Here is a 21458-nt window from a genome sequence, read left to right as displayed (position 1 = left end):
CTTCCTTCCTTCCTTCCTTCCTTCCTTCCTTCCTTCCTTCCTTCCTTCCTTCCCCCAATTCTCACCACAATCCATCAAAGTACACCTTTTCCTTCCAAATAAAGCATGTATGTGGTAGGGGCAGGGGGATAGTGACATGGATCTGAACACCTGTAGCTTCCCTGGCACCAGAGAAGCTCAGGATGACTAAATTAGGTTGAGAGACCCTCCTTGGAGGTTTTTGAGCACATGTGGTTTGAATTCCTTTTTTTCCACATTCTTCTCTGCAGCCGGGTGCACATCACTGAAGCCACATTAAACCATCTGGACAAAGCATATGAAGTGGAGGAGGGGAATGGACAGCAGAGAGACCCCTACCTGAAGGAGATGAACATTCAGACCTACCTGGTTATAGACCCTCGGGTATGTTCAGTTTTTTCTTCCGCTCTTAGGAGTCTTTGGTGTATGTGTGTGGGAGAATGTATGGGTCTGCCAGGACCATATTGATGTGTTTGGGGGGGGGTGTCCAGCTGTTGTACAGCAGTGTCTGTTTCAAAGAGCTTCTGGCCATTTCCAGAGCCTGGGGTATCTCCCATCTCACTTCCCTGCTTCTTTTACTGGCTTGCCTGGCCTTGAAAATTTGTGAGTCACAATCATACAGTTCAACAGATACACCATTTATAAAACACCTGCTGTGGGCAGAGCCCCAGGATGGGTGCTGGTGGTGATCCAGAACTCAAAAGAGAGAGTCTGTAACTGGTTGGAGTTTAGTAGGAGGACAAAACCCAACCATGGATAACTGCGAATACACATCACATGGTAAGTGATAAGTGCATAAGAGAGACACAGAAGGAAGTGCCAATAGAAGGAAAGGGGGTGGAATGCAAGGGGGAGCAGGGAGGAGAGTTCCTGCCTTTGGGGCTCTTTGAAAAGTCCATTGCGGGGGAAGGAATCAGAGCAGCAAAAAATGCTGGTAGTGTTGGAAGGAGAGGGAGAAAGACAGGGAGAGAGGGAGAGAGAGAGAGAGAGAAAATATGTGTGTGTGAAAGAGAATGTGTGAGACTGTATTGAGTATGAGAGAGTATGTGTGAGAGAGAGTATATATATGAGTGTGTGTATGTATGAGGGAGGGAGAGAAGGAGAGAGAGAGAGAGAGAGAGAGAGAGAGAGAGAGAGAGAAAATGTGTGAGAGTGTGTATTGAGTATGAAAGATTGTGAGAGAGAGTGCGTGTTAGATAGAGTATGTATATGAGTGTGTGTATATATAAGAGAGACAGAGACAGAGGGGGTGGGGTGGGGAGGGAGGGAGAAAAGGTGTAGGAGGAAGAGTTTATCCATTTGTCTCCAGAGAGCTCTCCTTTCTACTAGGCTTTTGCCAACCAAGGGTACACCCCTCCTAGGCAATTCAGTTCTGAAGCAAGGAGAGATGTGTTCCAGCAATTGGTAGGCAGACAGATCTCTTTACCATCCACTTTGGCCTGTCTCAGTTTTCCCTCCTGTCCCTCCCCATCTCCTTTTCCTTTTCTTTTGTGTAGTCAGACGGACCTCAGATTCCTCAATGGAGTCTTTTCTTTTAAGCAAGTCTCTGCCAGGCTTATAAATGAGTAGGAAATGGAGTTTCCAGCTCAACTCCTATTGCATGTGTTGTTTTCCAGTTCCAGTTATGTTTTCTCATGCAACTTATAGGAGCCATAGATCTGGCACTGGATGTGACTCTAGCAATTGACAAATCCAACACCCTCATTTTACTCATTTACTGAGCCCAGATTAGAGAAAATACTATACTTAAGGTCCTATAGTAGTAGGGAGCAGAGCTGGGATTTGAACCCAGATTCTCTGAATTCAATCCTAGCACTTCTTTTTAAGAATAATAGATGTCTCAGCACAATTAATTTTTTTTAGCAGTTTACCCTGTCTAATCCATTATCTGTCCATTGAATATTTTTCTTTTCTAACCAGTAAAACAATTGATGAATGCTTGCTGAAGGGTTCTTTATGTTCTTTATACTTGAGTGAGACCATAGAGATGAAGTCCCCTCCATTTTACAAATGAGAAACCAGAGGTCTAAGGAAAATGACTTGTCACAAAGTTCCACAGGTAGAAAGTCAAGATTTGAATCCAAGTCTCTTGACTCTAAATTTAGTGCTCTTTCCATTATGCCATCCAATAGCTACTGTACATCTGTCATGTTTGGTATCATGGGGGAGACAGTGCTGTATGAGATACAGACCCAGCCCAAAGTGTGGCAAAGGAAATAAAGTGGACACACATGAAAGAGCAGCATGAAACATAAGATAGTATGTAATTCAGGACTGAGTTATATAGGATAGGTTCTATAAGAGTGTTATAGGGGTTGAGTATATGAAGCTGGAGTAAATGAGACTTGAGCTGGGCCTGTAGGAGACCGTCATTCCCTGGGCTCAACATGCCTCCAGTTATCTCTGGTTATTCTCCCTAGTCCCCTAATTCCCTATACAAAATCATTTTAATTAAATAAATAGTGACTCTTGATACAGTGGAAGGATCATTGAATTTGGAATTAGAGGAACTGGGTTCAAATCCCTCTGCTACCATATTGCTTGTGTGACCTCAGGCAAGTCACTTAAATTCTCTGGGCCTTAATTTCTCACCAGTAAAATGGGGGGGGGGGTTGGACTCTGAGGTCCCTTCCAGTTCTAAATATGTGATCCTATTATGCCTATGTGTGATGGACTCTCTCCAGCACCAGAAGTGTAGGTGGGTGGAGAGTATGCACTGAGACACAGAACTGTCCCAGGGGCTGAGGTTCTGAAGATGATTGACTGATCTGGCTCGTTGGCATTGGGTTCCTTCGTGACCAGAATTCTGCCTTTGTTCTGGGGAGTCATGGGGCTGGCAGTGGTTTCAACTCTGAGCCGTGTTTTTTGGCTATTGCTCTTAAATTTCCATTTGAAACAGTTCCTCCTTCAAATTGTCTGTCCCCATGTCCCTATGCAAGTGTTATTTGTCCCAAGGACTTTGTTCTTGCAAAGCGCTGGGGTCAGGATGTCACATTTTTGCTAGTGAGTCCCCATAGTCAGGCCAAGGAAGATTGGTCATCTTCTCAGACAATGAAGTAAGCATGTGACCTGATACCATGATGTGGAGGACAGAGTTTGGGAAAGAACCTAGATTTTTCTGCCTTCACGCCCTATTCTTATCTTTCTTCTTCTTGCAACAGCCCTGCTCTGGGTCCTTCTCACATGGTTTGGGGTTGAGGGCTTTTCCCCTACCCTGCCACATGCCTGGACAAACAGAATTATTTTCCACACAGGAGGCCAGCAAGTCTGTATGTGGCTTTGGTGAATCATTCTTGGGGCTCTGACAAGAATGTCGTCAATCTGTTTTCAAGCTCTCTCTCTCTCTCTCTCTCTCTGGCCCAGCGGCACATCAAGGTCTACTTTAAAGACCCAGCCGTTAAGTATTTAGATGAGTTGGGTGCATCAAAACAAGACTGTCCAGTTTCTCATTTCTAGATGCCTGGGATCGTAGCCAAGGATCTGTGGGCTCAGCTGGTCTTAGTTACCACTACTGAGAAATGGGGATATAGACCTTTGTGTCTTATCCTGAAGGCACTATCTGCTTCCTTCTCCCCCAGATAGTGATGGAAATCTCTGAATGTTAGAACTGGAAGGATCCTTAGAGATTGTTTAAGACTAATCCTCTCATTTTTAGTAAGAGGAGGAAACTGAGGCCTGGAAAGGGGATTTTATTTGCCTAAGGTCATATTCAGTGAATGAAAGAATAAACACTAGAACCCAGGGGTTCTGACTCCCAAGTCATTGTTCTTTCCATCGTCAGGCTGTTACCCTAAGCAGTTGTTATCTTGAACTTTATTTTATCATATTTTAAATGTTTTATTGATACTTTTTTTTGCCACAGTAATTTTTGGATGTACCTTTCGTTTGTCACAAAGCAAATGGAGTTAAGCAACAGGGACTGACAAAACAGTATTGTTTGACAGTGCATTCCTTGTTCTATACCCCTATTCTCCCACATCTCTACTAAAAGGAGAGAAACGTATTTCATTGTCTTTTTCCAGTGCCAAGATTGTTTATTACGATTAATCAGTTTGGTTGCCTTTCCATATTGTGTGTATATGTGTATACATATATAAATTGTATAATATATGTATAATGTATATAATTGTGTTGTTGTTTAGTAATTTTTTAGTTATATCCAACTCTTTATGACCCCATTTGGGGTTTTCTTGACGAAGATACTAGAGTGGTTTGTTATTCCTTCTCCAGCTCCTTTAATAGATGAGGAAATCAGACAAACAGGGTGAAGTGACTTGTCCAGGGTCACACAGCTAGTAAGTGTCTGAGACTACATTAGAATTCAAGGACATGAGTCTTCCCGACTCTGGCACTCTATCCACTGGGTCACCTATTTTCCCCTGAGTAATTGTATAATATATATTAAATGTACATATAATTCCATATATGAAAATAATATGAAATGTATCATATGCATGTGTATATTTGTGCACACGTATACACACACACACATTTGCAGTTTATGCAGATCTTCCAAATTTGTGTGAATTTCTCATATTTGTTTCTTCTGGAGCACTAATACTCTACTATGTTCTTGTGTCACAATTTGTTAAGGCATTGTTACATTGTTTCCAAGTTTTTGCTACCACAAATAATAGGGCTAGATTTGATACAGTAATACCCAGCTAGTTGAGGCTGACTTGACCTATTGTGTTAGAATAGAGTCTTGGTTTTAGAATCAGGAAGTGTGGGATTGAGTCACTTCCCCTGTATGAGCGTCAGTTTCCTAATCTGTAAAATGGAACCAAGAACTCCATTCTAATCTATTCTCCTCTCAGTTGCCAAAGTGACTTTCCTAAAGCACAGGTCTGACCCTGCCACTCCCTACTCAGTAAATGCCAATGGCTCCCTGTTACCTCCAGGATCAAATATAAAATGCTCTTGGCATTTAAAGCCTTTTACAACCTGGCCCTTTCTAGTTTTCTTTTCACATTATTTCCTTCCATGTACTATATGATCCAGCCTCTGGTTTATTTGCTGTCCCTAAAATAGGACATGCCATCTCCTGCCTCCCCACTTTTTCTGGCCGTTCCCTAGGCCTCGAATGCTATTACTTCTCACCTTTCCCTCTTGGCTCCTCTGGCTTCTTCTCAAATTCTACCTTCGAAGCCTTTCCAGATCCTCCCTACCACTAGCTCCTTCCCTCTGAGATTGCCTTTCCATTTCCATTGGATATATCTTGTATGTACATATATTTGCATGTTGCTTCCCCCTCCCCACTCTCTCCATTTGAATGTGAGCTTCTAGAGGGCAGAGACCCTAGTTTTACCTTTCTTTGAATCTCTAGCCCTTAGCATAGTAACTGGCCCACAGTAAGTGATTAATAAGTGCTGATTTACTGGCTAAGAATATTTGTACTATCCATGACTCATAAAATACTGAGGAGTGCAGACAAAGAGCCCATCTACAACAAGTTATTTTTTTCATCAATGACAGTGCTATTGCAAAGTCCCTCAAGTGGGGAAATAGAAATGGCAATAAAGAAAATAAAGATTGAAGAACAACTGGAGCAGACCAAGAATACTCAGAAAAGACCCATGCTGGAGGAAATACAATTTTGATGTTGCCGAGAAGTTGATCCTAAAGATATCTGGAAGGAAATAAAGATATTAAATGTTTTTGAAAAAGTCATGGTTATTATTAGATGATTGATAAGATATCAGTAACTGCCAACCCATATGCCTTCTTTTTCATTACAAAAATATTTTTATGAGAACCATTTCCAACATGATTTGAAAGTATATTTGATGAAAATATCAGAAGGGAAAGGCATGCTTTTAGAAACAATATTCTATAGCCAGTCACTTCTTTATGGGCCCACAATTGGCTGAATGGTATGATGCAGAGAATACAAGACTGCATGGTGCTTATGGTTTCACTCAGCCTCAGAGTTGGAAGACCATTTGGTCTTTACTCATGAATACAGGTCCCATTTACAAAGTACTCAAAAAGTGGCCATCCAGCCTTCAATTTAAGACCTTTGCTGGCAGGGAAACCATCATCTCCCAAGGCAAGCCCTACTGCTTTTGGATGGCTCTGCTTGTTAGGAAGTTCCTTATTACCTTAAGCCTAAATTTGCCTCTTTTCAGCTTTGCTCTCAGTTCTGGCTTCTAGTGCCAAACTAAACAATTTTAATCCCTCTTTGAATGGCAACTCTTCAGATACTTGAAGACAGCTCTTGTGTCCTCCCGCTCATCTCTACCCTTAAGTGTTCTCTAGGCTAAACATTCCTTTTTCCTTCATCTGATCTTCATATGGTATGGTCTTCAGTCAGCTCATCCTAATGGTTACACTCTAGGTTGTCAGTCTCCTTCCTAAAACTTGCCAACATTGAATATAATACCTCATTTATCTTCTGATCACAAAAGAGTACAGAAGAACCATCACCTTCCAGGTGATAGTCACTATGCTTCTTTTAATGCAATCTAAGATTGCCTTAGTTTTCCTGGCTGTAATATCATACTGTTGACTCACATTAAGCTAGCAGTCCAGTAAAACTCTTAGTATTTTTTTTTTCAGACAAATTGCTGCCCAGTCCTTCCTCCCTTATTTTGTACTTGTGAAGCTGTTTATTTGAACCCAAGCATAAAACTTTACATTTATCCCATTTCAATTTAATCTTATTAGATTAGGCCCAATGACCTAGCCTAAGACTTTAGTTATCCTTCCACCTTTGTGTCATCTGTATATCTGATGAGCATACTGTCTGTGCCCTTATCCAAGTCATTAATAAAAAGGCTTAATAGTACAAGTCCAAGCATAGATTTCTGGCCCTCCACTAGGAATGTCCTTCTATGTGGACATTGAATTATTAATGATTACTCTTTGAGTCTGTCTGTTTAACCAGTTTCAAATTGATCTTATTATATTACTGTGTTAAATATATCTAGGTTTGAGAAGGGGCAAATTGAGGCTTTCCACTATTATACTTTCACTTACTATTGCTCCCCGTAATTTGTTTAACTTTTCCTTTAAGAATTTAAATGCTATATGCCATTTGGTGTGTATATGTTTAGTATTGATATTAATTCATTGACTGTGGTACCTTTTACCAAAATGTAGTTTCCTTGTTTATCTCTTTTAAGTAAGACTATTTTTGCTTTTGCTTTATTTGAGATCATGATTGCTACTCCTGCCTTTTTTTTTCTTTACTTTAGCTGAAGCATGGTAGATTATGCTCCAGCTCCCCTCCCCTTTTATTTTAACTCTGTGTGTGTCTTTCTCGTTCAAGTATGTTTCTTGTAAACAACATATTGTTGGATTCTGGTTTCCAGTCCATTCTCCTCTTCCATTTTATGGGTGAGTTCATTCTATTTACATTCACAGTTATGATTGCTGTATATCTCTCTCCATGCTATTTTCTTATACCTTTCCTTTTCCCCTCCATCTCCTCTTTAAGAGTCTGTTTGGCTTTTGACTGATGCCTACCTTATTCTACTCTACTTCTTTTCCTCCTTTTTCTTAACCCCTTTTTTCTCCTATTTCCCTGTAGGGTAAGATGTATTTCTGTTCCCAACTGTGTGTATGTGTATTTTTTCCTCCATCAACCATTTCATATGATAGTGAGATGCAAGTGTTGCTGCTCCTCTCCTACTGTTGTCTCCTTATATAAATTTTACCTTGTGCACCTCATTCATGTGAAATAAGTTTTCCCATTCTTCTCCTTTTCCCCTCTCCCAGTGTGTTCCTCTTCTTTACCCTTTCCATTCTTCTTTGATATCATCAAAACATAACAATCACTTCTAGGTTCTCTGTCTAATTAGACTCCCTCTGTGATCCCTGATGATGATAGAAATAGGAGGGGTTACATGTATCATTTTCCTATATAAGATTGTAAACAATTTAACCTTGTTTAGTTCCTTATGATTGCTTGTTCATGTTTACCTTCTCATGCTTCTCTTGACTCTCATGCCAGATTTTCTACTCATCTCTGGTCTTTTTATGAGGAATGCTTGAAAGTCTTCTATTTTATTAAAGGCTCATTTTCCCCCCTTGTAGGATTATACTCAGTTTGCTAGGTAGTTTATTCTTGGTTGTAATCCTAGGTCCTTTGCTTTCTAGAGTAGTATATTTAAAGCTCTTTGCTCCTTATAGTAATGGCTGCTAAATCTTGTGTGATCCAAATTGTTGCTTGTTGGTACTTGAATTCCTTCTTTCTGTCTGCTTGCAGTATATTTTCTTTGATCTAGGGGCTCTGAATTTTAACTATAATATTCCTGAGAATTTTTATTTTGGGGTTTCAGGAGGTAACTGAATTCTTTCAGTCTCTGCTTTGCTCTTTGGATCAAAGATATCTGTGCAGTTTTCTTTTATGATTTCTTAAAGTATGACGTCAAGGCTCTTTTTTTGTTCATGTCTTTTAGGTAGTTCAGTGATTCTTAAATTGTCCCTCTTTGATCCATTTTCTAGGGCAGTTGGGTTTTTTTTTCTGTATGTCACATTTTCTCCTATTTTTTTCAGACTTTTGACTCTGTTTTATTATTTTTTGATGTCTCATGGAATCATTAGCTTCCATTTGGTCAGTTCTAATTTTCAAGGATTTATTTTCTGCAGTAAGGTTTTGTACCTCCTTTTCCAAGCTATTATTTTTTTCATATATTTTTTCTCTAGCTCTCACTTCTTTTCCTGTTTTTTTCCTCTACCACTCTCATTTAGTTTTAAAATAATAATAATAATAAAAAAGACCAAACTCTTTAACTCTTCTAGGAATTCTTATTGGACTTGTGTCTACGCTGCATTTATCTTTGGGCCTTTGCTTATAGATGTTTTCAAGTCATTATCTTCTCTGTTTGTATCTTGAGCTTTCTTGTAACCATAGTTGCTCTTTATGGTTGAGTTCCTTTTTTTTGTTTGTTTGTTTGCTCATTCTTCCAGTCTGTTTCTTGATTTTGGACTTCATGTTAGTCTGCACTTCTTGGGGAGAATGTCTGGCTTGAGCTTTTATGGCTTTTATGTCCTGCTGCTGCTTTCACAGGTCAGGATGGGTGCCTACGGACTTTCAGAGTTCTGGAAGCGGTATGATCTGGGTTGAAATCTGTTCACTGCTCTCTTGATCTGACCCTCTGAAAGTTCCTAAAGACAGGTTTGGGTCTGTTGGCTTGTTGATGAAAGTTTTGGTAGACAGTTGCTGGACTTGGTCACTGTTAGCCTACTCTGTAGGTTCAGAGTGCCTGAATTGCTAGCTCCTCTTTGGTTTAGGATTCCTGCCTTGGTTATTTTATCATAGGCTTAGGTGCTAGGCTACAGGCTAGAAATGAGTCACCTCTCAGTTCCTGGGATCAGAGCACACAGTTACATTTCTGGAACTTGTTCTTTGCTCAGTATACAGGTAAGGCCGACATTCAAAACTGCTTCTTTCTGCCCTGAATCTGTGACCCACAACTGGTAGTGGGTAACAAAGCTGTCAGGTGGTACCTGCCCCCTGTACCCAGCAGTATTTCAGGGATCCCCCGAGCTCTCTTTCTGCCCTGGTGCTTCCTGTCCTGGTGCTCTGTCTCCACCCTCTTTCGGTCCCTGAGCACTGAAATGCTTCTTCCAGCAGCAGACTGTGTGCTTTGGTCCAGAGCCCATCCTCAGTGTCCACAGACCTCTATGTCTTTCTCCCTAAGCTGCCTTGGGCTGGATAAATGATGTACTGTCACTTTCCTTTGACTTTCCTGATCAGAATTGGTGTGTTTTCTAGATCATTGAAGAGGAAGTATAGTGGGGAGCTAGGCTATATGGCTTCCCATCACTTTGCCATCTTGATTTTGCCTTAAATACAACACTGTGGCTCACATTTTTGTTGTGTCCAAAAATGGCATGTGAGATTTTGTAAAATGCTTTGCTGGGGGGCAGCTAGGTAGCGCAGTGGATAGAGCTCTGACCTTGGAGTCAGGAGGACCTGAGTTCAAATTCGGCCTCAGACACTTGACACTTACTAGCTGTGTGACCCTGGGCAAGTCACTTAACCCCAACTTCCTCACCAAAAAGCAAAAACAAACAAACAAATGCTTTGCTGAAATCTAGGTAAACTTTAGAGCATACTTCTGACCTACTAGTTTGGTAACCCTGTCAGAAAAGTAAATCAGATTATTCTGAAATGACCTCTTTGCTGAAGCCATGCCAGCCTGTTGTAATCCCTGATTTCTTCCCCCCCCCCCAATATTCACTAACCAATCTCTTTAATAATATATCCTAGCATTTTGTTAGGAATTAGTCAAGTTCACTGGCCTAAAGTCTGCAGATATCACTCTATTCCCTTTCTTCCTTTCACTCCCACCTTTCCCCTTTCACAAATTAGATTAGCATTTGATCTTCTCCAAGCTTGTGGTACTTTCCCTATTCTCCAGAATCTGTTTTCTTCTTTGTTATTTATTTTTTAAAAATTATTATTTATTTATGTTGAACATTCTTTTAAAATTTTGAGTTCCAAATTCTCTCCTTCCCAGCCCTACCACGCCCACGGAGAAGGAAAGCAAAATGATATCAATTATACATATGAAATCGTGCAAAGCATATTTCCATATTAACCATATTGCAAAAAAGAAACCCCAGAAATTTAAAAAGGGATAAAAATACTTCAGTTTACACTCATCAGTTCTCTCTCAGATGGACAACATTTTTTTTTTTCATCCTGAGTCCTTTGAAATTGTCTTGCCTCATTATATTGGATCAGCCTAGCTGAGTCTTTCACAGTTGATCATCATTACAACATTGCTGTTACTGGGCACAGTAATCTTTTGGTTCTTCTCACTTCACTTTGCATCAATTCATCCTATATATTTGAGAAAAGAGGACTTATCAGGGAAACGTCCCGTAAATTTTTTTTTAATATTACTTAATTGTCTATGGTACCTTTTAGTAAAATGTAGTTTCCCTGATTTTCCCTTTTAATTAGGTCTGTTTTTGCTTTTATTTTGTCTGAAATCATTATTGCTACACCTGCCTTTTTTACTTTAGCTGAAGCATAATAGATTCTGCTCTCTCGTTTTCCCTTCCACTATAAAAGCTCTCCCTTACATGCCCCTTTTATGTGAGAAAAATTTGCCATTCTTCCTCTCCCTTCTCCCTATTTTTCAGTACTTTATTACACCTTCATTTATTTATTTATTTATTTTTGGAGAGGATCCCAACATAATCAACTCATATTCATGCCCTTTGTCTGCATAGTAGACTCCTTCTAACTGCCCTAATAATGATAAAATTCTTTTTTCCCCTTTCCCCCAACTTAATAGTATTTTATTTTTTCCAATTCCATGTAAATATAGTTTCCAACATTCATTGTTGAATTGAGTTCCAAATATTTTTCTCTCTCCCTACTTTCCCTCACCCCTCCCCAAGACAGCAAGCAATCTGATATAAGTTATACGTGTACAATCATTTTAAATGTATTTGAACATTAGTCATGTTGTGAAGGAAGAATCAGAACAAAAGAGAAAAACCACGAGAAATAAAAAACAAAAAAAAAGAGAAAGTAGTATGCTTTGGTCTGCATTCAGACTCCATAGTTCTTTCTCTGGATGTGGATAGCATTTTCCATCATGAATCTTTTGGAATTGTATTAAGATTAAGTGATTTGCTCAAGTTTGAACCCATAGGGCTCCTTAACCTCCCTAAGCCTCAGTTTCTTTATTAGTAAAATAGGGATGCTAATCCCTGCTCTGCCTTTTTTTGAGGATCAAATGTGTTATTGTATATGAAAGTGCTTTCTAAATTGGAAAGTGTTCTACCGATATAAGGTATAAATAATATTATTATTGCAGGTACTTTATAATTATCAAATGTAGCCTTCTTTTCACTCACACAGCCACCACCCTCATGCAGGCTCTCATCACCTCATGCCTGGACTATTGAGTGCTAGTCTTCTTCTTCTTTTTAAATTATTATTTTTTTATTTTTAGTTTTCAACATTCATTTCTGTAAGATTTTGAGTTCCAAATTTTCTCCCCACCTCTTCCCTCCCCCCATCCCAAGATGGTGTGCAATTTGATATAGGCTCTACATATATATTCATATTAAACCTATTTTTACATTAGTCACATTGTAAAGAATTAGAACCAATGGGAGAAACCACAAGAAAGAAGAAACAAACAAAAGAAAAAAGAAAAAAGAGAGAGAAAATAATATGCTTTGATCTACATTCAGACTCCACAGTTTTTGTTTTTTCTGGATGTGGACAGAATTTTCCATCATGTGTCCTTTGGCATTATCTTGGATCCTTGCGTTCCTGAGAAGAGCTAAGTATTAAAGTTAGTCATTGAACATGACTGTTACTGTATACAACGTTCTCCCGGTTCTGCTCACTTCACTCAGTATCAGACCATACAAGTGTTTCCAGGTTTTTCTGAAGTCTGCCCGCTCATCATTTCTTATAACACAATAGTATTTTATTACATTCATATGCCACAACTTCCTCAGCCATTCCTCAATTGATGGGCATTCCCTCAATTTCCAATTCTTTGCCACCACAATAAAAGCTGCTATAAATATTTTTGTACATGTAAGTCCTTTCCCTATTTTTATGATCTCTTTGAGATATAGCCCTAGAAGTGCTATTGCTGGGTCAAAGGGTATGCACATTTTTATAGGCCTTTGGGCATAGTTCCAAATTGCTCTCCAAAATGGTTGGATCAGTTCACAACTCCACCAGCAATGCATTAGTGTTCCAATTTTCCCACATCTTCTCCAACATTTATCATTTTCCTGTTTTGTCATGTTAGCTAATCTGATAGCTGTGATGTGGTACCTCAGAGTCATTTTGATTTGCATTTCCCTAATCAATAGTGATTTAAAGCATTTTTTCATATGCCTATAGATAGCTTTAATTTCTTCATCTGATAACTGTCTGTTCATATCCTTTGACCATTTATCAATTGGGGAATGACTTGTATTTTTTTTTTTGGCTAGGCAATGGGGTTAAGTGACTTGGCCAGGGTCACACAGCTATGACGTGTCAAGTGTTTGGTCTGAGGTTATATGTGAACTCAGGTCCTCCTGACTCCAGGGCTGGTGCTCTATCCACTGCGCCATCTAGCTGCCCCAAATGACTTGTATTCTCATAAATTTGACTAAGTTCTCTGTATATTTTAGAAATGAGGCCCTTGTCAGAGACACTGATTATAAAAATTCTTTTCCAGTTTTCTGCTTCCCTCCTAATCTTGGTTGCACTGGCTTTGTTTGTGCAAAAACTTTTCAATTTAATATAATCAAAATTATCCATTTGTGCCATAGTCTTCTAGTGGCCTCTTGGTTTCAAGTCCCTCCTCCCTCTAATCCATCCTCCACTCTGCTGCCAGATTGATTTTCCTCAAGTACAAGTCTGTCCATGTCACTTGCCTGGTTCAGTAAACTCCAGTGGTTTTCTGTCACCTCCAGGATCCAATATAAAGTTTTCTGCTTGGCATTCAAAGCCTTTTACAACTGGCCTGTTCCTGCCTTTCTGGCCTTTCCCCCTTTACTTCCCTGCCTGTACAACACCATCCAGTGACCTTCGTCTGCTCTCTGTTCCATGAACACAACATTCCATCTCCTTGACTGTCCCCCGTTTTCCTGTCTCCCATTCCTGGAATTCTCTCATTCCTCATTTCTGCCTCCTGGCTTTCTTCAGGTCTCCACTAAAGGCTTGCCTTCTACAAGAAGTCTTTCTTAGTCTTCTTTGATCTTAGTGCCTTCCCTCTCACGTTATCTTCACGTTATCCTGTCTGTATTTTGCTGGTGCAGCTTGCCTGCTGTCTCCCCCATCAGACTGTGAACTTCTTGATGGCAGGAACATTGTGTTTGTCTTTGGTTGTATCTCCAGCATTTAGCATTGTACTTTTCTTTTTTTTTTCTTTTTTTAATTTTCTTTTTTTTAATTAATTTTTTTTGATTTATCAATAATCACTTCCATATGCTTTTGTGTTTAAAATTTTTCTCCCCCATCCCAAAACAGCACACAATCTGATATAGGCTATACATTTACATTCACATTAAAAATATTTTCACATTAGTGATGTTTTAAGTAGAAATTAAAATCAATAGGAGGAACCATCAGAAAGATGAGACAAAACCCAACAGGAAGAGGAAAAAAAATAGCAATTTGGCTTCCATAGTTCTTTCTTTGGGTGTGGATAGCATTTTCCATCACAAGGCCCCTGGAGATGTCTTAGATCCTTGTATTGCCAGGAAGGGTTAAGTTTATCAATATTTAGTCATCATACAATGTGACTGTTATTGTGTACAATGTTCTTTTGGCTCTGCTCACTTCACTCAGCATCAGACCATACAAGTCTTTCCAGGTTTTTCTGAAGTCAGCCTGTTCATCATTTCTTATAGCACAATAGTATTCCGTCACGTTCATATACCACAACTTGCTCAGCCATTCCCCAATTGATGGGCATCCTCTCAATTTCCAATTCTTTGCTACTAAAAAAAGAGCTGCTATGGATATTTTTGTACATGTAGGTCCTTTTCCCATTTGTGTGATCTCTTTGGGATAGCATTATACTTTTCAAAAAAATTATTATTTTGGTAATTCCAGTGCTTAGCACAGTGCCTGGCACGTACTAGGCACTTAATAATGCTTGTTTACTTGACTTGATTTCACTGGCTTTCTCTGGTGCCTGGAATACTCTGCCACCTTCTGGTTTCCTTCAGGACTCAACTCAGATCCTACTTCTGCAGGAGGCCTTTCCTGGGTCTCCTCTCCCACCCCCAGAAAGTGCCTCCCCTCAGAGATTATTTACATTTACCTACATACACATATATATTATATATATTTACAGCTTATATATAGATATTTGCACTCTGTTCCCCCCATTAGACTATGAGCTCCTCGAAGGCAGCGACCTTGTGTTTGCTTGTTGTCATATCTCTAGCATCTAGCATAGTGCTCGGCAACCAGTAAGTGCTCAATAAAATAAGTTCTTGTTGATTGACTGATTAATAATGAAAGTTGTGATGAGCTTTTTGCTATGATTATTGTGTACAGTAAATGGCATGAAACAAACCCTCTTAAATGTGAAACCAAAAGGTAAATCTGGTGTTTGGAGGCGATTCTGCCTGCTGGGTCCCTGCCAGTCACCCCAAAGTCTGAAGGAAGCACAATGCAGTTGGTTTAATATAGGGGTCTGCTTTCCTCTTTTCTGTCTTGTGACCCTTTTCCCTGTTGCCTCCCAGCTCCCTCCCTACTCCCTCCCCACTCCCTTCCTCCCACCTTCTGTGGAAGGGAAGAACTTTATGGAATCCGAGTCCTGAGATGCCTCATTCCAACATCTGTGCAGGGAAAATGTTGGAAGGGTGCAGTGAATCTTGACCTCTTTGAGCGCCATTCCTTGCTCTGGGTTCACCTTCTTCTCCATGTGGTTTTGAGTATGTCCAGGGTCAGGGTAGGGAGGAGGAGGCAGTTATTTATTCATGGGCTCCAGAAGTCATTGTCCAGGCTCAGGGAGGGTGCTGCAGGAGATTTATAGCATCTGGAAATAAATTCCTCACATCAGCCTTTGTCTTCTGGATTGGAGAGGATATGGCCTGATGCTGGTGCTCAAAGGAGGGGCTGAACTTGACCTTCTGTGAGTTGTTCAGGACACCCCAGACTCCTATAAGGTCATAGTTGAAGACTGTGAGAATCTTTATTAGTTTTTCTTTGTCAATGACCTTTACAGTCATTCTTCTTGAGAGGCATGGTTTTATTCTTGCATTTTCAGTCCCGGCAACAGCAACCACCCAGCCAGCACCTCTCAAAGCCAAGAGCCAACGATGCCCTGAAGATGAGGGCCTCTGTCCGAATGACCCGATACCTGGAGTCTTGGGGAGCAGCTCGGCCCTTTGCATCTCTCAATCACAGGGAGAGTCTAAGCACTGACATCCTGATTCCCAAAGTGAAGCGACCAAAGGTGAGACCCCTCTCTTGTTCTCTGACATCCCCTTTTCACCAAAACCCAAAGGCTTGGTGTCTGCGCAACTGGTGGCCAGCAATACGACTTCTGGGAAAAGACTATGGTGTGATGTGCTGGAAAGAAACAGGGACAAGGAGCCAGGAGCCCTGAATTCTAATTCTAACTCTATCAAGTGATGTCACCTTGACCAGTCTCATCAAAACACGTGTGTTCGCTGTGCTATACATTGGGGATACAAAGAAAGGTAACAAGGTCTCTGCCCTCAAATGCCATGTCTTCTTATTGGAGAGACACCATGTGAATACTTAGTACACACAAGACATATACAGAGTAGATAGACGGGAATCTGAGAGGTGAAGGCAATAATGGTGGTGGGGGGAGAGTAGGGAACCCAGAAAGGCCTCCTGCAGAAGGTGAGACTTGAGCTTTGAACTCCAGGTTTCCCACCTTTAGCATGAAGAGAATAATCCCTGCCCACTACCTCACGGATGTAACATGAAGGTCAAATGAAATAATTCAATTCAAGCATTTAGTAAGCCCCTGTCAGCAAGGTACTAGGTACTGTACTAGGTCCTGGGAATTCAAAGACTAGCATGAAAAACCAGTCCCTCCTGTCCCAGAGCTTATCTGCCAGTGGAGATCATGCGAGGAAGTGCAAAGTTGACAGTATTGTTAATAACTTTAAGTGATTTGCTTTGAAATATTTATCTGGACATTTCATTTTACATTCTGGTACTATTGCTAACACTGCCCCATGCTTTTTCTGGGCCCAGGGTGAGTGCTAACCCAATGTGTGGGACATGGGGGGTTTTGGGTGCTGATGCCTGGTCATTCTCAGAGGGAGCTGGTTCCTTACTCACTTCACATTTCTTTGGTGTTTTTCCATTTATGGTGTTATTGCATCTGAGATCTCATCAGACCCTCACAACAGTCCTGAGATTGTGGGAGGGCAGATATATATCATCTTCTCTTAGAGATGAGTAAACTGAGGCCCAGAGGTTGCCTGAGTGAGTCGCTTCTGCAGACATCCCAATCTAGTGCTGTTCATGCTAGTTGGGGTAGGTACAGGTTGGCCTGTCCAGGGAGGTTGGACTTAGCAGAGACTGAGTCCTCATCATGTAGTGCCAGTCTCATTGTCTTGTGACCCTGTGGTTTTTGGATGGCCCCCTGTTGCACCATAGGAGGTATAGGATCTGTTTGAAGACTTTGTTTCTCCTACCCCACCTTGGGTGTTTTTCAGTTTACTTGTTAAGTTCTTGGTTCATGGGGATGGGGGATGCTGTCCGGGTTTCACAGGGCAGCCCAGGTCAGCCCTGGCTTGCTTACCTTTCAGGATGTGGCATGTTATCACCATGCTGTGAAACCATTTTCAATTTTGATTTCTTGCCTCCTTTTAGACAATCCCCTTACGGCGTCACAGGGATGCAGATAGGTATGTTTAATTCTCACTTCTCCTTTCTGCCGGGCTGAGCCCTCCCTTCTCTTCCAAATACTGGCTGCCTTCTGTTAGCACTGAACTTTCCAAAGCGCTTCCCTTCCAGAGGCCTTAGGAAGGAGGCAGTGCATTTTCCTAATTCGACATCAGTGGCCCTTCAAGGCCCTGTGATTTTGTCAGTGTGGTGATCCCTTCTTTCAGCACAGATTATACAAGATACCTACCTGTATTCCTTAGGTGGTCTTTGTGAGCTGCTCAGGTCAACAAAATGTCACCATGCTTGGTGGCCAACCTTCTGGTGACGTTCCTGGCTGGACTTGGGTACCAGACACACAGGTTGGATCGCTGGGCCTGTGCTAGAATGTTTTTCAGCTCAGTAGGACCTGCCATCATTTGTGATTTGCCGGCAGAGTTTTTGAGAGCTCAGGGTTACCTCCTTGCCACAATGAGGCCCCAAAAGAGGAATTTATTGGAGGATGCCCATTTTGTAGATTGGGAAAATTGAGCCTCAGTGTCACTAGCGTATTCCTCTAAGTGGCTAGATCACAGAATCAAAGGTTTAGAGCTGGAAGAGACTTTAAATGCTAGGTAGCCCAACACCCTCAATTGTACCAATGAGGAAACAGGCTCAGAGAAGATTAAGGGGCTTGCCCAAGGCTATGCAGAGAATAAACATCAGAGGCAGCATTTGAATCCAAGTCCCTTGGCTCTTGAGTCAGTGGGTTCAAATCCTGCCACAACTCAGTTATATGGGAGGTAGGGCTTAAATTTAGGGCTTTTAACCCCTGAGGCCAGTATCCTTTCTCCTCTCCCACGTGACTTTTCAGCTCACTCTTTCTGGGAAGTTTTTCCTGACTAATTCCTCAAGGCCCTGGCCATTCTAGAATATTCCCAGCGCAAGCGCCCCATCCCCCAGCCTACCCCCCACCCCCACCACTGCTCATTACTAATACAGAGCCCTCATATAATGGTGTCTTGGCTAATGTTGACCAAGTTTGTTGTAGAACATATGGCTGTAATTAACACCATACTTTTCTGCATGTGGGGATTTTTCCACTATGTTTTCAGCCTTTCCCATTAGCTCTGAGGGCAGGGATTATATCGTCCATTTCCTCTCTCCTGTTTCAGGTGTTCAGGACTGGGGCCGCACCATCCCTGGTGTTGATCCAATGGCCTTTAGCATTTATTCCTGGCCACCAGGCTTTGCATGTCATTTAACCAATGAGTGTTTGCTTATTAAGTGCCTGCTATGTGTCTGACACTGTGCTGAGGCACTGAGGTTACACAGCCAGAAAAATGACACATTCCATGGCCTCATCTCCACAAGAATTAATTGCGTGCTTGCTGCATACCTATTCCTGTGCCCCAGGGACTTGTGGCGGGGAGGAAAAGTAGGGTACTGTCCCTGCCTTCTAAGGAAGTCTTGGGTTGTTTCACTCTCTTCTTGCTCTTTGTTCAACCCAAGGAAGCCTTACTGACTTCAAAACAAACCCAAGCAACATGGCGAATGAGGCACAGACCTGTCAGGTCATCTCATTCACGCCTCTACGACTGGGCAAGGCTGCCTGACTTGGCGGTGGGAGGTGTGGGGGGGTCCTCCAGACACTCACTTGTGCTTTCAGCCAGGGGAGGACCAGGAGCAGAATGGGTCTCATTTCAGAAATATGTCTCTAAGGGGGAAGGCTGAGGAGGACACCTATGATGAAGAGCTGATGTTGGCCATTGAAGGGCTCAGCTTGGCCAGGTGAGACAATTATGGATTTCCCCCTCCCCCAAAAGGAGCAAACTCAATAGCAGGGCCACTGGAATCAAACCTCTTTGAAACCGAATCCCAACTTGAGTGCACAAATATCATACTCATACATCAAGAGCTAGAAGGGACCTTAGAGACCATCCAGTCCAATGCCCTCATTTGGCAGGTGAGGAAACTGAGGCACAGAGTGACTCGTCCAGGGTCATATAGTTAATAAGTGTCTGAAGAGGGAATTGAAGTCCAGTCTTCCAGATACCAAATCCAGCATTGTCTTCTACACCAAGCTGTGTCAATTGGCCGGAGACATTCTCTCCCCAATGGTTTTAGGGCTGGAACTAGTACCCTAAGCTCTTGTTTCTAGGGAAGATAGTTATCACCTTTCAATCTCAGCGGTAGTTTCTTCTCATCTTTTCCTCTCTTCTGTGTCCTGCCTTTGTGACATCTTTTTTTTCCTCTTTCTTTTCTCCCTTTTCTCTGGGGCCTGTTTTAGCTCCATCTTTTGCATCTAAGGATGGATTCTGGCTCAACAGATGTCTGGTGGTTCTGTCCTAGCTAGGAATGGATGGGCATGTGTTGAGGGGAGGAGGCTGTGCTTGCCCCAGGGAGGAGACTGTGTCTGCCTCGGGGAGAAGAGAGAGTGCAGTGCCTTTCTTAGTATAGGAGGATTTTTACTTGCTTTGCACTTCTCCCATCTCTTCTTCCACAGCTCAGTTTTAGGTCTTGTGAAACTGAGTATGTTGAGAGCTCGTGTTTCTGCCTCTGATATTGACTTTCTATGATATTTTGAGACTGATGGGTCAGAGCAGGGAAGGGATGAAGTTAACTTTTCCTGGAGTCCTGACCCAAACACTTGGCATAGTGCTGGGCCTGGAGTCTGGAAGACCAGAGTTCAGATCCAGCTTTATATATTTACTAAGTGTGTAACCTTGAGCAACTCACTTAACCTCTATTTACTCAGTTTCCTCAGCTGTAAAAAAAAAAAAAAAAAAGAAAAAAAAAAGGAGGTAATAACAGCACCTATCTCCCAGTGTTGTTGCAGGGATCAAATAAGGTAATACTTGTAAAGATAATATTTGTAAAGTGCTTAGCACTGTGCCTGGCACATAGTAGGCTATCTATTAATGCCATCATCATTATCATCATCACTTATGAAAGCATGATCCTGACTCTTGGGAAATAGCAGATTGGTGCCATTTAGGCCAGGAGAAGCCAAGCCCACATACTCTAGAGACTGTGAATATTAGATTTTCTAATTCTCTTTTTTTCAACTCTGCTAATTTCCGTTTTTCAGCCTCCACCCAACCCACTCTGACACATGATTCTTGAGCCTGTCATGGGTGTGGTCTTGCAGCTTTCAGATTCATACCCACATAGAATACCAAACTGGCTAGAAATCATTAGAGGTTATCAAGTTGAACCTCTTTATTTTCTGGGGGTAGGAAATCGAAGTGAATAGGGGCAGTGAATATATAGGATCATAGATCTCATGCTAGAAGGGACCTTAGAGGCCTTGTGGTTCAACCCTCCTATTTACAGATGAGGAAACTGAGGGAGGTGAAATGAGTTGCCTAAGGTTACATATAAGGACAGTTAGGTGGCCCAGTGGATAGAGAGCCATGCCTGGAGTCAGGAAGACTCTAATTCAAATCTGGCTTCAGACACTAGCAGTGTGACCCTGTGTAAGTTAGTCATTCAACCCCGTTTGTCTCAGTTTCCTCATCTATAAAACGAGCTAGAGAAGTATCTCTGCCAAGAAAACCCCAAATGGGGTCACAAAGAGTTGGACACAACTGAAATGACCAAACAACAACAGCACAGGTTATAGGAGAAGTTAATGGCAGAGCCAAAACTAAACCCTACAGCTCTTCCTGACCCTGCCCCCCTCCACCTCCGGCCAGTGGTCCTCCTGTCTCCCCCAGAACCCAGCCTCTAGCCATGTCCCCATAGTCCTACCCAAACTGGAGCACCGTGCATATGTCCTCCTGAGTCTTTTGTGTGCTCTTGTGTTCGTACCCACACCTTGTGCTTAACACAGACCTTGCTGCTGCGGTAATTCTGACGACTTCTACACCATCGGGACGTTCTTTGTGGAGAAGAACTTTGAGAAGGAGGTAAGTGAGGATTGTGTAGCCCAGAAGTCATGATTTGACAGGGCCCTACTGCAGTCCCATTGTGTTGTGTGGCTAGTGTCTAAACTTCCACCATTAGGGAACTTTCTTCAGTTTTTACAGGCTTCTTCCCTTCTTCTCCCACCCCATTGCCCTTCCTCCAGCCTCAATTCTGTTGTTAAGAAGGTAGCACCCCATCTGATAAATGGTCTCACCTTAAGCAGTGTAAATAGAGCACAGGACAGATG

General features: G+C 41.7%; 1 protein-coding gene across 5 annotated transcripts in view; it reads left to right on the top strand.

The window, feature by feature from the left end:
* Positions 1 to 21458, top strand: part of ADCY7 (adenylate cyclase 7) — a 117483-nt gene that overhangs the window by 78984 nt on the left and 17041 nt on the right. For 4 of the 5 annotated variants that reach the window (XM_027869785.1, XM_027869780.1, XM_027869782.1 and 1 more), the window contains exons 10-14: positions 270 to 402; positions 15723 to 15911; positions 17312 to 17346; positions 19010 to 19093; positions 21138 to 21213. In XM_027869785.1, coding sequence (XP_027725586.1) covers positions 270 to 402; positions 15723 to 15911; positions 17312 to 17346; positions 19010 to 19093; positions 21138 to 21213 — 517 coding nt within the window. The remainder of the gene's footprint in view (positions 1 to 269; positions 403 to 15722; positions 15912 to 17311; positions 17347 to 19009; positions 19094 to 21137; positions 21214 to 21458) is intronic. The other variant, XM_027869783.1, reaches the window with a different exon arrangement.

Source organism: Vombatus ursinus, unplaced genomic scaffold (assembly GCF_900497805.2).
Source record: "Vombatus ursinus unplaced genomic scaffold, bare-nosed wombat genome assembly UNPS02014793.1, whole genome shotgun sequence".
Taxonomy (NCBI): domain Eukaryota; kingdom Metazoa; phylum Chordata; class Mammalia; order Diprotodontia; family Vombatidae; genus Vombatus; species Vombatus ursinus.
This window is presented reverse-complemented; position numbering and strand designations above follow the sequence as displayed.